Source organism: Octopus sinensis, linkage group LG24 (genome assembly GCF_006345805.1).
Source record: "Octopus sinensis linkage group LG24, ASM634580v1, whole genome shotgun sequence".
Classification (NCBI taxonomy): Eukaryota; Metazoa; Mollusca; class Cephalopoda; order Octopoda; family Octopodidae; genus Octopus; species Octopus sinensis.
In genome coordinates this window covers 17,322,760-17,344,401 of record NC_043020.1, presented here as the reverse complement: position 1 = coordinate 17,344,401, position 21,642 = coordinate 17,322,760, and the positions used below count along the sequence as shown (strand labels likewise).

At 38.4% G+C, this 21,642-nt stretch overlaps 1 protein-coding gene across 1 annotated transcript in view; it reads left to right on the top strand.

The window, feature by feature from the left end:
* LOC115223777 (dihydropyrimidine dehydrogenase [NADP(+)]) overlaps nucleotides 1-21,642 on the top strand; it is a 62,687-nt gene that overhangs the window by 10,240 nt on the left and 30,805 nt on the right. Inside the window, exons 2-7 of the mRNA XM_029794445.2 lie at nucleotides 9,563-9,673; nucleotides 13,170-13,252; nucleotides 17,414-17,501; nucleotides 17,760-17,921; nucleotides 19,340-19,536; nucleotides 21,467-21,548. Coding sequence (XP_029650305.1) covers nucleotides 9,563-9,673; nucleotides 13,170-13,252; nucleotides 17,414-17,501; nucleotides 17,760-17,921; nucleotides 19,340-19,536; nucleotides 21,467-21,548 — 723 coding nt within the window. The remainder of the gene's footprint in view (nucleotides 1-9,562; nucleotides 9,674-13,169; nucleotides 13,253-17,413; nucleotides 17,502-17,759; nucleotides 17,922-19,339; nucleotides 19,537-21,466; nucleotides 21,549-21,642) is intronic.

The following is a 21,642-nucleotide window of genomic DNA, read 5'->3' as shown; positions in this document are numbered from 1 at the left end:
CTAGTACTATGCTAGGGTATCTGTAGAAAGTTGAATGTGATTTCGGAATATAACAAGGAAAAATTCGGATCTTGGAAATTTTCCAAAAGTCTTCTCCCCACCTCAAAATTTTACACACAAATCACTTTATAATCGTAATGTATGCCATTTGAAAGGTATTTATATAAAATTTCATTGAAAAATCCCCATTTTCTTAAAAGTTATGAGGGAAAAACTCGGATCTTGTGAATTTTCCGAGGTCCTCTCCCCACCCTCCCGATGCTTTGCACACATTTTTTTTTTTCATATTTGTTTCCTACACATTTTTTTTTACACCTGTTGCACTATTTTTTTCTGATTTTCGTTTCTGGGTCAAGTTGTAAACATTAACCAAGTGTTTTTTGTGGTAAAAAGGAAGTTAGGAAAATATATGATTTTGGCCTTTTTTTTTTCCTGCATTACAATGGGAAAAATCTTTTCGGTAAAAAAAATAAAATAAAATAAAATTTGAAAATATTTTCAGACGAAAATATTTCTACCACATCCATGAGTCCCTGGTACTTTCCTTGTTTCTTCCCTCCTCCCCCCCCCCCAGCACCGAGCAAATCCATGAATAAGTGTAAGGAAAAATATCTAGTAACAGAAAAGTATACTATTTAAAAAAAACATCAGAAAAAAAACTAACACCCGTTGTCAAGCGGTTGTGGGAAGCAAAAGAAAAAAAATAATAAATGCACCCTTTTTAAACCCTAGCCAGGCTCATGGGCCCGGTTTCCCGGTTTCCATGGCGTATGTGTTCCCAAGCTGGATGGGATGCCAGTCCATTGCAGTGTTACTTACTTTTGCCAGCTGAGTGGACTGGAGCAACGTGAAATGAAGTGTATGCTCAAGAACACAACGCGTCGCCCGGTCCAGGAATTGAAACCACAATCTTACGATCATGATGTTGACACCCTAACCACTAAGCCATGCGCCTCCACATGTGGGGAGCAAACACAGATCTTATTGGTTTGGCTGTCAGCATTTCAAAAATTAAAGTTTACCAAAAATTTTTTAATTTGGCAAAGTAATACACTTTCCCAAACTGAATTGCTGGAGTTATTTCATTTTTTCCAGAAAAATGTTTTTAAAAAGTTATAGAGGTTTAAAGCTTGATCATTTTCACTCTGTCAGGAAACAGGTTTTGTAAGCTGTCATTTTCTGCGTGACTGCACATTTTGTTGTCAACATCCTGAAAGTAGCACATGTTGTCAATATTTGTAAACAACACATGTTATGTCTCTAGTAGTTTTCTTTCATGAAAATAAATGTTTATGTTAATTTTAAAGATTTATCCCAAAAATCTTATCTGTTATTTTCAGCACTCCTCACAGCCACCTCAGTGCTCAATGGCCAAAAAGAAATGAGTAAACAAACATTTAAGCATTCAATACTCTTTACTCTTTTATTTGTTTCAGTCATTTGACTGTGGCCATGCTGGAGCACCGCCTTTAGTCGAGCAAATCAATCCCAGGACTTATTCTTTGTAAGCCTAGTACTTATTCTATCGGTCTCTTTTTGACAAACCGCTAAGTTACGGGGACACAAACACACCAGCATCGGTTGTCAAGCGATTTTGGGGGGACAAACACAGACACACAAACACACAGACACACACACACATATGCATATATATACATATATATGATAGGTTTCTTTCAGTTTCCGTCTACCAAATCCACTCACAAGGCTTTAGTTGGCCCGAGGCTATAGTAGAAGACACTTGCTCAATGTGCCATGCAGTGGGAATGAACCCAGAACCATGTGGTTGGTAAGCAAGCTACTTACCACACAGCCACTTGCGATGAACAATACATCACATGCGATAAACATATTACAATTTAAATATGTTTAATTACAATTTTAATATGCTTAAAAAAACAAACATTTATGCCTTCATTTAATGCAAATGCAATAAACAACACATTACATGTGAATGGACTAGATTATTTTATGCGCAACTCCATTGTCTTCCAAGACAAAAAGGATGCCAACCAACCAACACGTGAATGCCAGTACAGGTTCCCATCATGTCTTTTCGTACACATAACATGCCCCTTTTTTACATAGTTTTCTTTTGGGTTTAATACCCTTCTCTTGAAGGTATGACACAGCATCCTCCTCTGTTTTCAATGTTTCCATAATAGAAGCAAAGTTACTGGAGCTTGCTGCTATATTCACACAGAACACAGCATCAAATTTGTCAACATGTGCTTCCTTGTAGATAAAAGGCTTTTCAAAACCTGCTCGGTTTTGCTTGTTACTATGGCAACAGGCATGCGCTTTCTTGCAGACAAAAAGGTTTTCATGTTCCGCTTCTTACTATCGAAACAGGCACGAATGTGTCTGTGGCTTACGATTGGCTAAAATTACCAAACTTTTCAACCCTGTAATTGCTAATGACCCTTTATTTATTGATTTATAGCGAAAATTACTTTCACGTCATTAATTAGCCTATAAAAGTGTATCGATACAATGAATATGAAATCAATTTGAACTGAAAATTGACGTTGGCAGCCAAACCGACTAGATCCACAAGCGCACACACACACACATATATATGACAAGCTTCTTTCAGTTTCCATCTGCCAAATCCACTCACACGGCATTGCTTGACTCGGGACTACAGCAGAAGACACTTGCCACAGATGCCTCGCAGTGGAACTGAACTCAAGACCACATAGTTGTGAAGGAAGCGAGCACACATGTGTTTGTTTATCAGCTGCTGCTGCTACTTTATTTATGTCACCAAAATAACAACACTGATGGCCTTGAGCCGATCACGCAATGAGCTTCTTCCAGGAATGGCAGTCACGGTTTTTCGCAATCACATTATTCCAAGTTCACTCTCGCTTGTGCATCTGTTTGTGTAAGGGAATTCTTCATCAGTAGTATCGGATATTTTGCAATTGGATTTCAGAGACGGAAATTATGTGGAAGTCTGTCATGCTCGCGCATGTGTGTGACTGTATGAATATATGTATGTATGTCATTCAAGATTTCTTGCCAATAGAGAAAGAGCCGGTTTCTAATTTAGATCCAAAGCTCATTCACTGGAATTTCAACATCAACAACATTAGAAAGATCAGAAATAGCAAAAAAAAAAAAAAAAGAAAATTTAAATATCTAGGTCAAATGAAGGAGGATTAGGGAAAAATGGCACATGATATAAAATTAATAAATGAAACTTGACTAAATATAAGGTTGTCCCAAAAGTTCGTAGAAAGTCTTGGAAAATAATGGTCTTTATTTTGAGGAATAATTTTTGTTGTTTTTGTTAGTACTTGGCGAGTAAAAATTCAATTTTCGCAAGTGTTTACGAACTTTTGGGACAACCTAATAAAAGAAACTAGGCATAATATATTCTCTGTAGCTTCTTCATGATCTGCTGGAGTGTCCTCTTTGTGATATATTTACTCACTGTGCAGTTAAAGACAAGAAATTATTGAAATTAGGCATTACTCATTTTACCCCATTTTAGACATCATTTTTTGAAACTTAAAAATTATCAAATTAGACATAAATGCAGAAAAGTAAATTGTCTTGGAATCCAATGGAGAAAAGAATCTTAATTGTTAAGCACCAAAAATTAACCAGATATTTTATTAGCAACCTCAATTACAATTGGGTCAAAGTTGAGGAAAGATTTCTTGAAAAAAGAGGACTTGTCACTTGATTGTTCTGGACTCTCTCAACTTCAACAATAACAACAACTATGCTGACCAATTTTTACTCCTAAACAAGATGCAGCAGTACAAAAAATGATGCAGTGCTTGCAATACAACAATTTCAAACAGGTAGGAAGAAAATAGCAAGAAATCAGAAGTTACTCATTTTACCTTCCCTGCCCCTACATATACTTCAAAGTCACTGTCAACAACATCCTTGTATAAAAATGATAAATTTGTCTCTACAAAAGTATAGAGTAACCCATGAGATTAATGTAAAATTGTTTTTATTATAACTGATCATAAATTCCATTAATTCCAGCCTTTGTTTTAATAAATACTCTGCAAATAACATATTTGACCAAGAATTTTAACCTGTATGCATGGCTTTTCTCATTCAAAATAAAACATCTACATACATAACATAGCTGGAATACAATGTGGTTGGTTATCTCTCTCTATATATATATATATATATATCATCATCATCATCATCATCATCGTTTAACGTCCGTTTTCCGCGCTAGCACGGGTTATATATATATATATATATATCCGTGCCGGTGGCACGTAAAAAGCACCATCCGATCGTGGCCGTTTGCCGGCCTCGTCTGGCACATAAAATGCACCCACTACAATCATGGAGTGGTTGGCGTTAGGAAGGGCATCCAGCCGTAGAAACATTGCCAGATCAGACTGGGCCTGGTGCAGCCTTCTGGCTTCCCAGACCCCAGTTGAACTGTCCAACCCATGCCAGCATGGAAAGCGGACGCTAAACGATGATGATGATAATGTGTGTGACTGTGTGTGTATCGGCGATTTTCTTTCTCCGTCTTTCCTTCCTTGGACCTTTCCTTTTTCTATGTTTCTGACGAAGAGCTCCACTCGAAACGTTAAATCCTCCTTCTTTCTTTCCTTTCCTGAGCGTCCAATAACACTATACTTGTTCCATGTTTTCGTGCTGTTGTGTTTTCTCTTTGTTCATGTTTAGATTAACTATATATATGGCGAAATGCGCAGCCGTAATTTGTCTGCCACTACATTCTGAGTTCAAATTCCGCCGAGGTCGACTTTGCCTTTCATCCTTTCGGGGTCGATTAAATAAGTACCAGTTACGCACTGGGGTCGATAAAATCAACTTAATCCGTTTGTCTGTCCTTGTTTGTCCTCTCTGTGTTTAGCCCCTTGTGGGTAATAAAGGAATAGGTATAAGACGACCTTAAAATACAAAGCTTGCCTAAGTTTAAGGATAGCCTAAGCGACAGTGTAAAAGTTACCATATCATATAAAATACCAGATATTAATTAAAGACGATATTATTAGAAATGTTATTTTACTTGCTGTATCCTTGAAAGTTAAGACATGAAACAATATATAGCATTAATGTAAATTTGTACAAAATGATGACACACATTCTTTAATGCTGTCGATTGTAACATCATAAACAAAGACGTGTTTATGTGGCTGAACTATTTGAAATGTTCAAAGCAGCTGACGACTGATGAGATCATTATATCAACAAACAGCTTCTTCTTCTTCTTCTTCTTCAGCTTCTTCTTCAGCTTCTTCTTCTTCTTCTTCTTCTTAAGGCGCTTCAACTACAGTGGTAGTTTTCACTTCTTTTTCTCTCTGATTCAATCTGTTCTTGACTCTACTACCAACCAGATGCAATTCTCAAATATTTCTTATACTCAAACTACCAAACTACCCATGGAGCCGCCAAATAAACAACGAAAATACGAAGTAAGTTTTAAACTGAGAGTTATCGAAGTTGCCAAGGCATCTAACGACTGTGCTGCCGTGAGAACATTTGATATGACTGAGAAGGTGGTAAGAGATTGGAGAAAGAATGAAGATAATTCAAGAAACATGTCAAAACTGAAATGTGCAATGAAAAGAAGAAGCACTCGTTGGCCAGAGTCGCATATCCTGTTTGCAAGTGAGTACTTGAACTGAGACAAGATAGATACGTAGTAACACGAAATAAAATAAGATCATATGCATTGAAATGGGCAAAAGCCAGGACTTTAAAGCAACAATAGGCTGGTGCAGTCGTTTCATGAATAGAAAGAATCTTGTGATACAACAAAAAACTAAAATCGCTCAAAAGCTACCGAGTGACCTTGGTCATAAAGTTACCAATTTTCATCGATTTATTATTGGGATGAGGCAAAGTCATCAGTTTCGTATGTCATGTATCGGAAATATGGATGAGACCCCATTAAACTTTGACATGATGGGTGATAGAATAGTTGATATGAAAGGTGCCAAAACCATGCATGTTAGAGGCACGGGTCTTGAAAAGACAAGGTTTAAGGTCGTATTAAGTGCATGGCTAACGGAATGAAACTGAAACCCATGGTAATTTTTCAGCAAAAAACTAAGCCTAAAATGAATTTTCCTTCTGGTGTATTTCTTCGTTTTCATGAAAAAAGATAGATGGATGAGAATGGCATAAAATTGTGGATAGAAAATATTTGGAGCATACGTCCAGTTGGGATAAAAAAGGAAAGAAGTCTATTGGTTTGGGATATGTTTCAGAGCCACATAACAGAGAACACTAAGGCCAGATTACCACAAAATGATACTGATATTGCAGTTACACCTGGCATTCTGACCTCTTTACTGCAGCCACTAGATGTCAGTCTAAACAAACCATTTAACCCTTTCGTTACTGAATTTATTTTGAGATGCTCAGTGTTTCTTCCAATTATTTTAAATATAACAAAGAATTAAGTAAAATAACATTGTTATCATTAAGCTAGAGTTAGGGACATAAATTATGACTAAGGTTTGGTGGAAGGTTTTAATTCAGAACTTTTGAAAACCAGACATTTGTACTAAAGAGCCAGAGCTGGTTTCAGCCGGGTTGGTAACGAAAGGGTTAAAGATAATGTGAGAGAGGAATGGAGCAATTGGATGCTGCATAGAGAGAAATCTTTTACAAAAGGCAGAGCTATGCGTGCTGCTTCAGTGGATGTTTTGTGTGAGTTTGTTATAAAGGCATGGAGAAATGTGAAGAAAGAAAGTATAGTGAGATCATTCAAAAAATGCGGTGTCTCTAATGCAAGGGATGGCATGGAGGATGATATGCTGTATGAGAGTGAAGATGAAACCGGTAGACTCACTAGATTCTAACTGGGACCCTTACGATGAAACAGTAAATGATGATTTGCTTGACGAACTTTTTGGGTCAGATGATGATGATTGTAGCAATTTTGAAGGATTAAATGTTTGAAACATATCTAAATAACAATGTGTGTGTGGTATTTTTTGTATTATTTTTATTAAAATTGATAATCTTAGTGAAACATGTTTTGTAATACTTTTTATTAAAATTTGTAATCTTAGTGAGAAAAAAAAGTTTTTCTGTGGATTGTAGATTTTTAGGTGATGGCAGTTCTATTACATTATTAGTGTCGCATATTAATGTCAATTGTTTTAAATATAAGTACTTACATCGGTAGTTACTGCACAGAGGCTGTCGGCGGTATTAAATTAAGATTAGGCCTAGTTTTCTGTACAAATTCACCACAAGATGTAAAGTTCACTTTTTGTTCCTGTTATATAAGACAACCCTCAATTTTGGTGTGATTTTTGGGCTCTGAAAGGTTGTCTTATACCCCAAAATATATGGTACATATATATATATATACATATACATACATACATACATATATATATATATAAGTGTGAGAAACAATAAGTTCAAGTAGAACAATTCAAACTTTTTGAGGAGTCCAAAAAGAGGAAATATTTCTAATAAATATTCATCATATCCAACATCTCTTCTCCATTTTTCTTATTGTTTGTAGTGTAACTTTTTGCTGTATATATATATATATATACATATATATATATAAAATACAAAATGGGAGAAGAATGCAAAACATCGGACCAGCTAGGTGATACAAAAATGGGACAACAAAACATCCAGATAGACGATACAAAGAAAACAAGGATGGGTCATTCGAAGATTTCTATCCTCAGTCAAGCACCAGATTATCCTTGCAATTTCAGCTGATTATTCTTGAGATTGCTCCAATCTGGCCATCCCCAAGGAAAAACTAAGCAAATGTATACAAAAACAAGGACAGAAAAAGGGACAAAGTTACACAAATATAAATGCAATAATAAATACAATAAAAATAATAACAGGACATAACAACAGGTGTCTTTCGACTAAGGATGAATTGAATTAAGCTGGCGTGTGTGGAAATGAGGCATTACGGCAGAATACAAAAGTTTCACAAACACAGGGAAGAATTTTGATGTTGTGCGTGCGCACACACACACATACACATACATGAGGGTGCATGGCTCAGTGGTTATAGTGTCAGGTTCAATTTCTAGACTGGGTTGTGTGTTGTGTGCTTGAGCAAGAGACTTGTCCAAGATGCTACACTGTGAAACTGAACCCAGAAGATCTTTCTTTTACTTGTTTCAGTCATTTGATTATGGCCATGCCTTGAAGAATTTTCAATTGAATTAATCAACTCCACTACCTATTATTCTAATATTTTAAAACCTGAAACTTATCTTATTAGTTTCTTTTGTCATACAAAGAAGTTACAGGGATGTAAACCCACCAACACCAGTTTTCCAGTGGTGGTGGGGGACTGGTAAAGACACACACACATGTATAATATATACAATGGGTTTCTTTCAGCTTCCGTCTACAAAATCCACTCACAAGGCTTTGTTGACCTGAGGCTATAGTAGAAGATAGTATTTATAAAATGTTTCTTTATCATTGTTTCTCTCTCTTTATTGCTGGATTTTTCTCTCTATTTCCTGAAAGAACCAAAGCTATCATCCAAGGAAAGTATTGATAAGCTGTCTTACCTAAAGAAAGCATTTAATTTAACCCTTTAGCATCTAAACTGGCCATATCCAGTCTAAATATTCAACCTGTTTTATGTTTGAACTAATCAAATCTGACCCTCATACTTATCCAACTACCGTAAATCCTTGAGTATAGTCTGCCCTTGAGTATAATACGCAGGGGATTTTTAGGGAGCTGTACCTCTGAAAAACATACAACTTGTGTATAATACGCACCCTTTCTCTAATTTAAATCGTGCATAATTAAACCAGCAGCACCTAGTCGAACAAACACTTCCGTGCGTGTGTAATACAATAATGGTGATGTTCTTAACTGTTATATGGGAATGTAAATATGTTTGCAAATTGTTTTTGTTACATGTTATTCTGTGTTCTGAATACTTTTATTTTAATAAATGTTGCTTACTGCAAGTCATGGATGATTCTTTTATGACTTCATTGCTTTCAGACTTAGCTTAAGGTATTTTTGCGCCCGACATCACAAAATGTGTCTGAATAAACATTGCTGGACAGCAAATAGAAACTTGGACATTGCTTAGGAAATATTTTTCATTTTTAACCTCATATATAGTACACACTAGGGATTTTGACCTTTAAATTTTGGGGGGAAAATGCGGATTATATACGAGGATTTATGGTATGTCATTCTAAAAATATACATTCATATCATTGAAAACCCTAAACAACAAAATAATGCATGATTAATTCAAAACAGTATGAATAAATAGGCATTACGCTTGACAGAATAATGTAAATGTTAAAAGGTTCGGGTGTGAAAATAAGATAACTTTTTATTCTCTTAGGTGAGCACAGTTCTGAGATTTCATGATTAAATGACGACAATGATGAGAATTTTCTATGTGAGGAATGTATTCAATTAAAGTGACCCAAGTATATAAATGGTTATTATTGTCAGATCTGAAACCAGAGAGCTGAATAATGAGACTAAATACTCTATAAGTACTTAGTCTGGTGATGACGGTGGTGGTGACAGTGATGGTTATGTAATGTTGTTCTTTTTTTCCTTTCAGAATATATTGTCATTAAACCCATTGACACCTCGTTTTGCCAATGTGAAAGCAACAACTGAGACCAAAAAAGTGAAAAAACTATGGAAGAGAAATGACGACAAAAATTGCAATGTGAGTTGAATTTGAGTTTTCTGTCAGTAACTGGATCTTATATTTAACTATGGATTGTAGATATTCCACTTAAGGACAACATGATCTTGTATTTAACTATACATTGTAGATGTGTCACATAAGGATTATTATCTCCCTTCCTTTCTGTTCTCTCTGATTTCTGTGTCTTTATCCATCAGTATTCGTCTCTTCAGTTGGTGGTACATGTATGTGTCTCTAGCAGTAATATTTGGTGATTCCAAAAGCACCTAGGAATTGAAACTGGATTGCTATGTCCATCAACCAGGATTTTTGATTGGGATTAATAATGTTAACACATGACTGACCAGTCAGATCTTTGGCAGAGATCACTGCATCAACATGCATGCTATATGTTCAATTATTGGTGACATCATTAAGGAACTGCCTACTTGGACTGCTGTGAAACAGGATCATATCAGCAAGCTGTTTCTTGCACTTCTTTTTCATCGACAGAATCTATGAATGCAATTCTCTTGCCACTAGCAAGTAGTGGTGACATATGCCTGTCATACTGCCAGACAGACCACTCACACTACAGTCATTTCTAGTGCACAGTTTACTTCATAAATTGTTGAACTGTTTCGAACTTGGTGTAAAAGTTCTTCTGTCATAGATCATGATGGTAATACATTATTTAGTTTAACAATATTATAAACGTTTTGTATGTAGAACACATAACAGAATTTGTGTTCTTGCATTCATTGATATCAATTCAATTCAACTCAACTCAACCAAATTGTTTCACTGGTGACCACTAAAAACAGAAATATTCTTATTGTTACATTCCTGTATATGTGTGAGGGTCATGTGAAGGCTCATGGCTCACTGGTTAGAGTGCCAGGCTCACAATCATGAGGTAATGAGTTTGATTCTCAGCTGGAGCTATGTGTTGTGTTCTTGAGCATGACACTTTATTTCATGTTGCTCAGGTTCACTCAGGTGTAGAAATAAGTTGCAACATCATGACCTTTGCCTTTCCCTTGGATAACATCAATGGTATGAAGAGGGGAGGCTGGTGTGCATGGGCAACTGCTGGTCTTCAAGACTTGTTCCTCAGAGGGTAATTTTCAAGGTGCAATCCCATGGTCATTCATGACCGAAGGGAGTCCTTCCCTTTCCCTATGTAGGGACACCAGTGCTCGAACATGTGTTGAACCATTCCTCTTTTCCTGATCCCTGGTCCCATTATCACATACATGTACCTTGGTATATGTCTGTGAGTGAATAAATATATGTGTATGTATGTATATTTGTTGTGAGTGTGTATATGCCTGTCTGGATGTTAGCATGTGTTTTGAATCTTGTGTGTGTAGGCTTTGTGTACATATCTATGTGCATGTGTGCATCAGAGTGTGTTGTATGCTAACCACATGAAATTCAAGAAATTCAAGAGTTCCCGTATTATTGTTATTGTTGCTGTTGTTGTCATTATTGCTGTAGTTATTGCTATTATTATTATTATTGTTATTATTATGAAGGCGGCAAGCTGGCAGAATCATTTGCATGCTGGGCAAAATGCTTAGTGATATTTTGTCTATCGCTACATTCTGAGTTCAAAATCCTCCAAGGTCAACTTTGCCCTTTATCCTTTCAGGGTCGATAAATTAAGTACCAGTGAAACACTGGGGTCGATGTAATCGACTAGTCCCCTCTCCCAAAATTCCAGGACTTGTGCCTATAGTTGAAAGGATTATTATTATTATTATTATTATTATTATTATTACGGAGATGTACCTGCATAGCAAGTGACTTGATCTGAGATCGTGTGCTGAAACGAAAACAATTGCAGCGTGGAAGGTGTTTGTAAGCCGTTTAAGAAACACACAAAAACTGTTCGATTCACTTCAACATTTAAGTTTAATTTGTCAAAATATTTTTGTCGCTTTAAGACCGCGACCTGTTCACTGACAAAAATTATTATTATTATTATTATTTATCAAGGTGGCGAGCTGACAGAATCGTTAGCACATGGGACAAAATGCTTGGCTGCCTTTTGCCCATCTTTGTGTTCTGAGTTCAAATTCTGCCGAGGTCGACTTTGCCTTTTATCCTTTCAGGGTCGATAAAATAAGTACCAGTTAAACACTGGGGTTCGATGTTATCAACTTACCCCCTCCCTCACCAAAATTGCTGGCCTTGTGCCAAAAATTAAAACCATTATTATTATCAGTTAGGTGGCAAGCTGGCAGAATCATTAGCATGCTGGAAAAAATGGTTAGCAGTAATCATCCGTTCTGAGTTCAAATTCTGCTGAAGTTGATTTTGTTTATCATCCTTTCAGGGTGAATAAAATAAAGTACTAGTTGAGTACTAAGGTCGATGTAATCAACTTACCTGCTCCCCACAAACTGTTGACTGCTAGGTTGTCTGGTCCACCATGTGAAATCACATCTTACCTGTCGACTTCAACCTGTGAACTGCAAAATCAGTGTAGCCCCCCCCCAACCACCCATTTGTTCTCACTTTGAAATTATATTTATTCTCTTCATCCCTTTCATCCCAAAGCCATGTAATGACTTTCATATATCTATAGTTATGAAACTTGAAGTAATGCAGGACTGAGTCGGTTAATACATGCATGTATGTATGTATGTATGTATGTGTGTGTGTGTGTATGCATGCATGCATGCATTTATGTAAATATGATATATATATATATATATATACTAAGTAATTAAGGGTTTAGCAACGATTTGCCTCACCACACACCGAATTTAGAAATTCTTTCTACTAAGTAGAAAGAATAGCCAAAACTCTTTGACTGCTATTTCTAAATTCGGTGTGTGGTGAGCCAAATCGTTGCTAAACCCTTAATTACTTAGTATTACTTAAACCTTCCTTGAATGGGGCTTTTACATGCCGAAATCTACTTGGTGAAATTAATGATTATTCCAAATTAATTGGTTTCACCCTATATTATTATTGATATATATATATATATATATATTTCGTTTTTGGATTTGGTTTGCAAGATTCTTTATATGAGTTCGTGTGTTGAAGCATATTCTGTTGTGTCTGGGGAGAGTCATTCTCCTTTAGTACCTTATTATTTAACACACTCACCGGCAAAATTTCCACTCATTTCGTCTTTTTATTTTCCTAAAATTTTCGTTGCATCTTGCAACCTTTTCAATAGTCTTGACTCTCTACTGAAAAGATTGCAAGACGCAACGAAAATTTTAGGAAAATAAAAAGACGAAATAAGTGGAAATTTTACCAGTGAGTGTGTTAAATAATAAGGTACTAAAAGAGAATGACTCTCCCCAGACACAACAGTATATATATATATATATATATATAAAGCATGTAAAAAGCACCCACTACACTCTTGGAGTGGTTGGTATTAGAAAGAGCATCCAGCTGTAGAAACCTTGCCAGATCAGATTGGAGACTGGTGCCAGCATGGAAAGCAAATGTTAAACGGTGATGATGATGATATATATATATTGTAATCTGTATATTCTTCCTTTTGTAGTCATGCCACAATTATTTCAAAGACTTCAGTGACATCAAACCCACCACCTTAAGTGAAAGAGCTGCTCTCAGGGAAGCAGGAAGGTTAGTGATGTTATATTTAAACCTATTTTTACAACCCTGCCGACCAGATATTTTGTTTTAATCCTTTCATTCTTTTATGCTTTTGTCATTAGACTGTGGCCATGCTGGGGCAAGCAGTCTGACTGTTCTCCTTTTTTTTGTACAGTGTAATGATGACAGCATCATGGAGATCTTGTGGCAGCTTGCCCTCTTCTCAGCATGCAGTGAGTGGCTCATGGAATTTAGCATGTATGACAGAACCCTCATGCTTCCATATCTCTGGTGGTATGCCATTGACTTCTGCTGCATTTCTACTCTTTAGCTGGCCTGTGGCAACTGCGGTCTCTTCCAGGGTTGGAGGCTCATCTAATTCCATTCTGACTGGTTGCTACTGGACGTGGAGGATTGCATTTTTCCTGGACAACTCAGCTTGCATTGAAAAGGGCCTGAAAGTATTCAGGCTAGCGGTTGAGGATGGATGTTGTGTCTGTGAGAAGTGCCTGACCATCTGAGCTGTGTGAGGGGTTCCAGACTTGATGTGTTGGGCTATAAACTGCCTTGAGAGTTTTGTAGAACATAACCCCCTGTAGTCACCAGGGTCAGTGCACAGCTGGGTTCTCTGTGCAAGGTTGGTCTCCTACTCATTCTGAACTTCATAGGGTTTGCACTGCAGAAAGCCGCTTTCTTCTCTGGACAGGGCAATTGTGCCAGGTATGCTTGGTGGGCAGACCTCTTCTTCTTTAATAATTCCTGGATCAGAACATCATTTCTGTCAAACCAATCCTTGTTCTTTTTCTTCAAGGATTTCTGCAGAGGTCTGTAGGATGGTGGTTTTCAGTTGTTCCCATAGGATTTCTGAAGAGGGATCTGAGGAGCAATTGGATTGATCAAGCTTTGCCTGTAGGCCTGCCTGGAAGTTTACTTTCACTTCGTTTAGCTGCTGACCACTAGTTTTGATTTTCTTGTTGTTGACCGGTCCTCTCTGTTTTGTTGGTTTGGGCTTGAAGTGGGGTTTGAATTTGCAACAGACCAGGCGATGGTCAGCATGGCATTCTACACTTGGCTTCACTCTAGTGCGCATGACGTCAGACTGGTCACAGCACACTAGGATGTAGTCTAGTTGATACCAGTGTTTTGATTGGAGAGGCATCTAGGTTGTTTTCAGATTGTCTCTTTGCTGGAAGATGGTACTGGTGATAATGAGCTGATGTTTGGTGCAAAACTCAAGCAAGAGTCACCCGTTGTCATTGGTGTTCCCAACCCCATGCTTTCCAAGGACTCCTTTCCAGGTTTCTGAATCTCGGCCCACTCTGACATTGAACTCTGGGATTATGACCATATCATTGGTGGAGGTTCCCTGGAGGAGTCTGCACAGGTCTGAATAGAACTTGTCCTTGTCTACTGGATCTGCTTGTGGGGTTGGGGAGTAAATACTGAAGATCGTGACATGCTGCTTGTTTTTCAGAGGGAGGCACATGGAGGTGATGCAGTCAGAATGACCATCTGGTAGGGTTTCCAGCTTTGAGACACATGTACGCTTACACATAGATATGTATACATAGCCTACACACTCACACAAGATTCAAAACACATGCTAACATCCAGACAGGCATACACACACTCACAACAAATATACATACATACATATATATTCACTCACTCACAGACATATACCAAGGTACTATGAAGAGGTACAGTTTTCTCCTGTGCCCTTTTCACCTAGGCCTAGAAAGGTCCCACTCCACTGCACCGAAGTACTATCAGAAGCAACAGTGGTTCCCAACCATTTTTCACCTATCGGCCCCCTTTGATTCCTACTTTGCTCAGTTGGATCCTCGTTACCATTTGATGTTCAAAAACCCCTTTTGGAGTGTGCCTATGCCTCAAGATGGTGCTGCCAGTATGAACATCTGGTAGGGTTTCCAGGTTTGAGACAATGGAGTTTCTTATCATGAAACAAACACCTGAAAGGCGTCTTTCTGATGGAGGTTTGCTTGACCAATATAGGGTGTATCCAGCACCATGTTCTTTCAATCTGCCTTCCTTTGGGAGCTGGACTTCACTAAGGGCTGAGATGTCAATATCTAGCCTGGACAGTTCATGTGCAATGAGAGCAGATTGGCATTCTGGATGACCTCTGTCACCTGAGTCAAGAATGGTTCTGATATTTCGACGTGCAATCTTCAAACCCTTGACAACATTTGGAGGGTGTGTGGAGACTTTCCTGTTTGTAATTGTGCATATTCAACCCCTTGAAGATCCCCGTTGGCTGCGGTTTGCCGTGTGTGTAGGAGACGAGCTTTCTCTAGGCCACCTTTTCTAGTACCCTTTCCATGTGGAGCAAGCGGTGCTCTCCCTAGATAAGGCTGCTTGGTCATTCAGGATGTTGCTGAATGACATTGTTGTCTCGTGAATAAATGCATACATTTGGATGTATGTATCAACAGGTCAACTGACATACCAACTCAACTACATATTTACAAAGACCAGGAACTCTCTTAACCCTTTCGTTACTGTATTTATTTTGAGATACTCTGTGTTTTTTTCAATTGCTTTAAATATAACAAAGAATTTAGTAAAATAACTTAGTTATCATTAAGCTAGCGTTAGGAACATAAATTGTGACAAAGGTTTGGTAGAAGATTTCAATTCAAAAGTTATGAAAACAAGACATTTAAACTACAGAGCCAGAGCCGGTTTCAGCCAGGTTGGTAACGAAAGGGTTAAGTCAAATAGTCTTGTTGCTTTGTTAACAACTGGCTTGAACTTTCTCAAGAAGACCTTAAATAGAACTCAAAGAAAAATCATTCATTCATACATACATACATGTGTGTGTGTGTGTGTGTGTGTGTGTGTGTGTGTGTGCATGCGTGTGTATGCGTGCACGTGGTTGAACTGTAAAAGGTATCAAGATACACATGGTCTGATCAATAAGTATCCGGATTGTTGCTATAGTAACGAAGCTAAAGCATGCAGAGTGAAGCTGCTTGGTACAGATTGACCTTGAACTCTGCTGTGCATGCGCACTAAGTTTTGACATCCTAGTTCGCTTCTGCTGTTTGCAGCAGTGGTTGAAAGAAGCTGTATAGCATGTGGCGGCAAGCTGGCAGAAACGTTAGCATGCCGGGCGAAATGCGTAGCCGTATTTCGTCTGCCGTTATGTTCTGAGTTCAAATTCCGCCGAGGTCGACTTTGCCTTTCATTCTTTCGGGGTCGATAAATTAAGTACCAGTTGCACACTGGGGTCGATGTAATCGACTTAATCCGTTTGTATGTCCTTGTTTGTCCTCTCTGTGTTTAGCCCCTTGTGGGTAGTAAAGAAATATGTATAGCATGTGATCGTCATATTGACCATGACAGAAAGTTGTCATGGTAATTCCTGCTCAGAGGCATATCCAAAGTTGCAGAAAGTGTATGGAGAAGAGTGTATGAGCTGCACACAAGTGTACAAGTGGTTCAGACGTTTGGGCAAAAAAATGTCAATATTGACAAATGTTTTGGGAGCCCCGCAACCAGCAGAACTGAGAAAGACATTGCAGATGTGTGTGAGGGGAAATCATCAAATCACCATCTGTGAGTTATCAGAGGATGTGCAGATTAGTTACAGTTCAGTTCAGTCCATTATCACCGAAGATGTGTCTGCCAAGTTTGTGCCAAAACTGCTTTCAGCTGACCAAAAAGACACTCAAGTTCTAAACATACAAGATCTTCTTGATTGTATTGAGAATGATGAAAACTTCTTGAAAACTTTACATACACCTCTAAGCAGGTATCACCAAGCTTTTGGCAAAATTTGATGCAGATTCTCTGCTGAACTTTCTCTGTCATGGTCAATGTGATGATCACATGCTACACACCTTCCTTCCAAGCACTGCTGTAAAAAGTGGAAGTGAACTACAATGTTAAAACTTAGTGCGCATGCACAACAGAGTTCAGAGTCAATCTATGCCAAGTGGCTTCGCTCTGCGTGTTTTAGATTTGTTACTATAGAAACAGTCCGGATACTTATTGATTAGGCTATGTGCAATAAAAAATAATGCACAATAAACCTTAATACAGTTTCTACTTAGTAAATTTACTCAGGCCGTAAAACGCATTTTACTCAGATAGGCTGAACAAAATAACTCACTCACACGGTCATTTCTACATGATTTTTCTTTTTTCTGTATTCTCTCTAACCAGATGCCTCAAATGTGCTGATGCTCCCTGTCAGAAAAGCTGTCCCACCCAGTTGGATATCAAAAGTTTCATCACAAGCATTGCTAACAAGGTAAATGAGTTTTACTTCCTTTTTTTGTTTTTGTTTTGATTTAGCTTCAAGGCGCTCTCTGGTCTACTGTACCTGATGGTATATGTCGCTTTGCTGGAAGATGGTACTGGTGATAATGAGCTGATGTTTGGTGCAAACCTTGTTTATTTTTATTACTTTTTTCACATCTCTGTTTTCCATTAAACTATCATTTGTCTCTGAATATTTTAAAACATTAAACTGTAAATAAAAATACCTTTAAAATTTTCTAAATTTCAGAACTATTATGGTGCTGCAAAAGCTATACTTTCAGACAATCCTCTTGGCCTCACATGTGGAATGGTATGTCCTACCAGTGACCTTTGTGTGGGAGGCTGTAATTTGGCTGCTGTTGAAGAAGGACCCATCAACATTGGTGGTTTGCAACAGTTTGCTGTTGAGGTAAATTAAACATTTTTACTCTGGAATTCTCCATACTAAGTGTCAATACCACCTTCATTGTCATCCCTACCACCATCTACATTGTCGTCAGCATCATCACCACTATCTCTTTCATTATCATCATCATCATCACCACCACTTCTGTCATCACCACCACCTCTTATTACAATCATCACCACTTCCATTGTTGTCATCACTCCTGCTTCTGTTCTCATCACCCCTACCTCTGTCATCATCATCACCCCTGCCTCTGTCATCATCATCACCACCACTCTGTTATTGGCATCACCATCACCTGTCATCACCACCACCTCTGTCGTTGTCATTATCACCACCTCCGTTGTTGTCATCACCGCCACTCTGTCGTCGTCATCACCATCACCTCTGTCGTCGTCATCACCACTACCTCTGTCGTCGTCATCACCATCACCTCTGTCGTCGTCATCACCACCACCTCTGTCGTCGTCATCACCATCACCTCTGTCGTCGTCATCACCATCACCTCTGTCGTCGTCATCACCATCACCTCTGTCATTGTCATCACCACCACCTCTGTCGTTGTCATCACTACAACCTCTTTCGTCATCATCACCACCACCTCTGTCATTGTCATCACTGCCCTCGTCATCACCAACACTGCCTCTTCCCACATTCTAAAACTAAAGTTATATCATTTAAATATTGAAACTGCAAGATTATGCCTGATTAATTAAAACCAAAGTAAATATATAAGCATTACATTTGGCAGAATAATCTGAATGCTAAATTTCCAAGTGGGAATAAATATTACCTTTTCATTTCTTGCTTCATTTTGTACTATTTATTTTAAATTAAGGGTATGAAATGATGTTGGGCCTCACAGAGGAAATTACTTAAGACTGAGACCTGAGATATGCTGAAGTGAGTTCATGGCTTGCAGGACGGCCTGCTGTGCTAACCTTGGATCATAGAGTGACCCCGCTGTGCTTGAAGAGACCTGTTGAGTCAAGTATATCAACATCAACATCAAAATAAAAATCAAATGGAAATTGTAGTTATGATATCCGTGTTGGTAACACGTAAAAAGCACCAACTGATCATGGACATTTGCCAGCCTCCTCTGTGGCACGTAAAAAGCACCCATTACACTCATGGAGTGGTTGGCGTTAGGAAGGGCATCCAGCTGTAGAAACACTGCCAAATTAGACTGGAGCCTGGTGCAGCCTCCTGGCTTCCCAGACCCCAGTCGAACCGTCCAACCCATGCTAACATGGAAAACGGACGTTAAACGATGACGGCGATGGCGACGGCGACGACGACGACTTATTGATATTCAGTCCTTCATCTTAACCTTTAATATTGATCTTACCTCATTTATTGTGTCACAAAATATATTTTCTTATTATTTATTTTCTTTTTTGTTGTTTTTTTCCCCTCAGGTCTTTAAACAGATGAAGATCCCTCAAATTCATGATCCCAGTTTGCCACCACTTGAGAATCTCCCAAACAGCTATCGGGCCAAAATTGCCCTGTTGGGTTGTGGGCCTGCCAGTATTAGCTGTGCCACTTTCCTGGCTCGCCTTGGTTATTCAGACATAACTATTTTTGAAAAGAACAAGTATGTTGGAGGTCTCAGGTAAATTATTAATTTTCTTGATCACAGTGATATTTTAGGGATCTCTAGAATCACAGGGATGTTTTAGCGATCTCTAAAATCACAGGGACGTTTTAGGGATCTGTGGAATCATGGAGGAATTTGGGGGATGTCTAAAATCACGGAAACATTTTAGGGATCTGTAGAATCACAGGGGTGTTTGGGGATGTTTAGAATCACAGGGACGTTTTAGGGATCTATAGAATCACAAACATTTTAGGGATCTGTAGAATCACCAGGGTGTTTTTGGGATGTCTAGAATCACAGGGACGTTTTAGGAATCTATAGAATCACAGAAACATTTTAGGGATCTGTAGAATCACAGGGGTGTTTTGGGGATGTCTAGAATTTTAGGGATCTCTAGAATCACATGTTTTAGAGATCTATGCTTCCTATTATTCAGGGTGCGAGCATTGCTGGTCAATTAAGAATTTTGCTTTGTAATCATCAAATACTGGATTCAGTCTCTTTGTGTGGTACCTTGGCAAGTGTCTTCAATCATAGTTTTGAGATGCTTCAAACTGTGTAAGTGAAACTGGGCAGATGGAAACTGTGCTGAAGCCTGTGTCAGATGGACTTTATCTATGATTTAAAGGACCAGCTTTGTCACATATACTGTCACGGCAAAGCTACCTGAGTAATACAAGTGTCTGTATTTGTGGGGGTCTTTACCCTATTTATATACACGGACACATATTGTGGCACTCCATCAGTTACGACGATGAGGGTTTCATTTGATTCAATCAATGGAACAACCTGCTCGTGAAATTAATGTGCAAGTGGCTGAGTACTCCACAGACACATGTACTCTTAACATAGTTCTCAGGGACGTTCAGTGTGACACAGTGTGTGACAAGGCTGGCCTTTTGAAATACAGGTACAACAGAAACAGGAAGAAAGAGTGAGAGAAAGTAGTGGTAAAAGAGTACAGCAGGGTTCACCACTACCCCTTGCCAGAGCCTCTGGAGCTTTAGGTGTTTCTGCTCAATAAACACTCACAACGCCTGGTCTGGGAATCGAAACTGTGATCCTACAAATGCAAGTCCACTGCCCTAACCACTAGGCCATTGCACCTCCACACACACACACACACACACACACACACACACATATATATATGTGTGTGTGTGTATAAAAAGCAAAAATATTAGTTCTTAAATCTCTCTAGATCAATGAAGTAGTTGTACTGACAAGTAATATTTGTAGACACTTTAACATGGCTGTCCGTTCAAGCAGATTATACTGCAATTTTTTAATCTCATGAGGACATCTCCTCTAGCTAGTTAACAATGCACAGCTGCATCCAGTGAAGTCGATTACATTGACCCCAGTACGCAACTGATACTTTATTTTATCAACCCTGAAAAGAAGTTGTCACAGTTCTAGGACAGCACTCTTCACCCTATGAGATGACATCTGGTGTACCACAGGGATCTGTTCTTGGCTCCCTTTTATTTGTTGCATATTTTAATGACACCACATTATAATTGTAAATGGGCATCATCATCATCAAACAAGTGAAATTGTTCATGTTCAGTCCTCTGTGGGAAACATAGACCATAGGAAAATGCTATCTTGTTTGGAAACAGGTGAGGGTTGGTGACAGAAAGGGTATCCAACTGTAGAAAAATCAACCTCTACAAATTCCATTTGAACCAATCATGCATGGAAAAATGGATGTTAAATGAGGACGATTAGAATTTGCCGAGGTCAACCCTACTTTTCATTATAGGGTCATAAAAGAAGTGACAGTTGAACACTGGGGTTGATATAATCAACTTAACTCCTCCCCTGAATTTGCTGGCCTTGTGCAAAAATTTGAAACTATTGCTGTTGTTGCTGCTGTTCTTGCTGATTCTTAACTCATGAAAGGGAGTGCTTGATGCTAAACAAATTTCTGTTTCTCTTCAAGTTCTTCAGAGATTCCAGAGTTCCGTTTGCCCTATGATGTTGTTGATTTTGAGATTCAACTCATGAAAGATCTTGGGGTCAAGGTGAGCCTTTTTTTCCCATTTGTTTATTCTTTTTATTCTTTTACTCTTTTACTTGTGCCAGTCATTTGACTGTGGCTATGCTGGAGCACCGCCT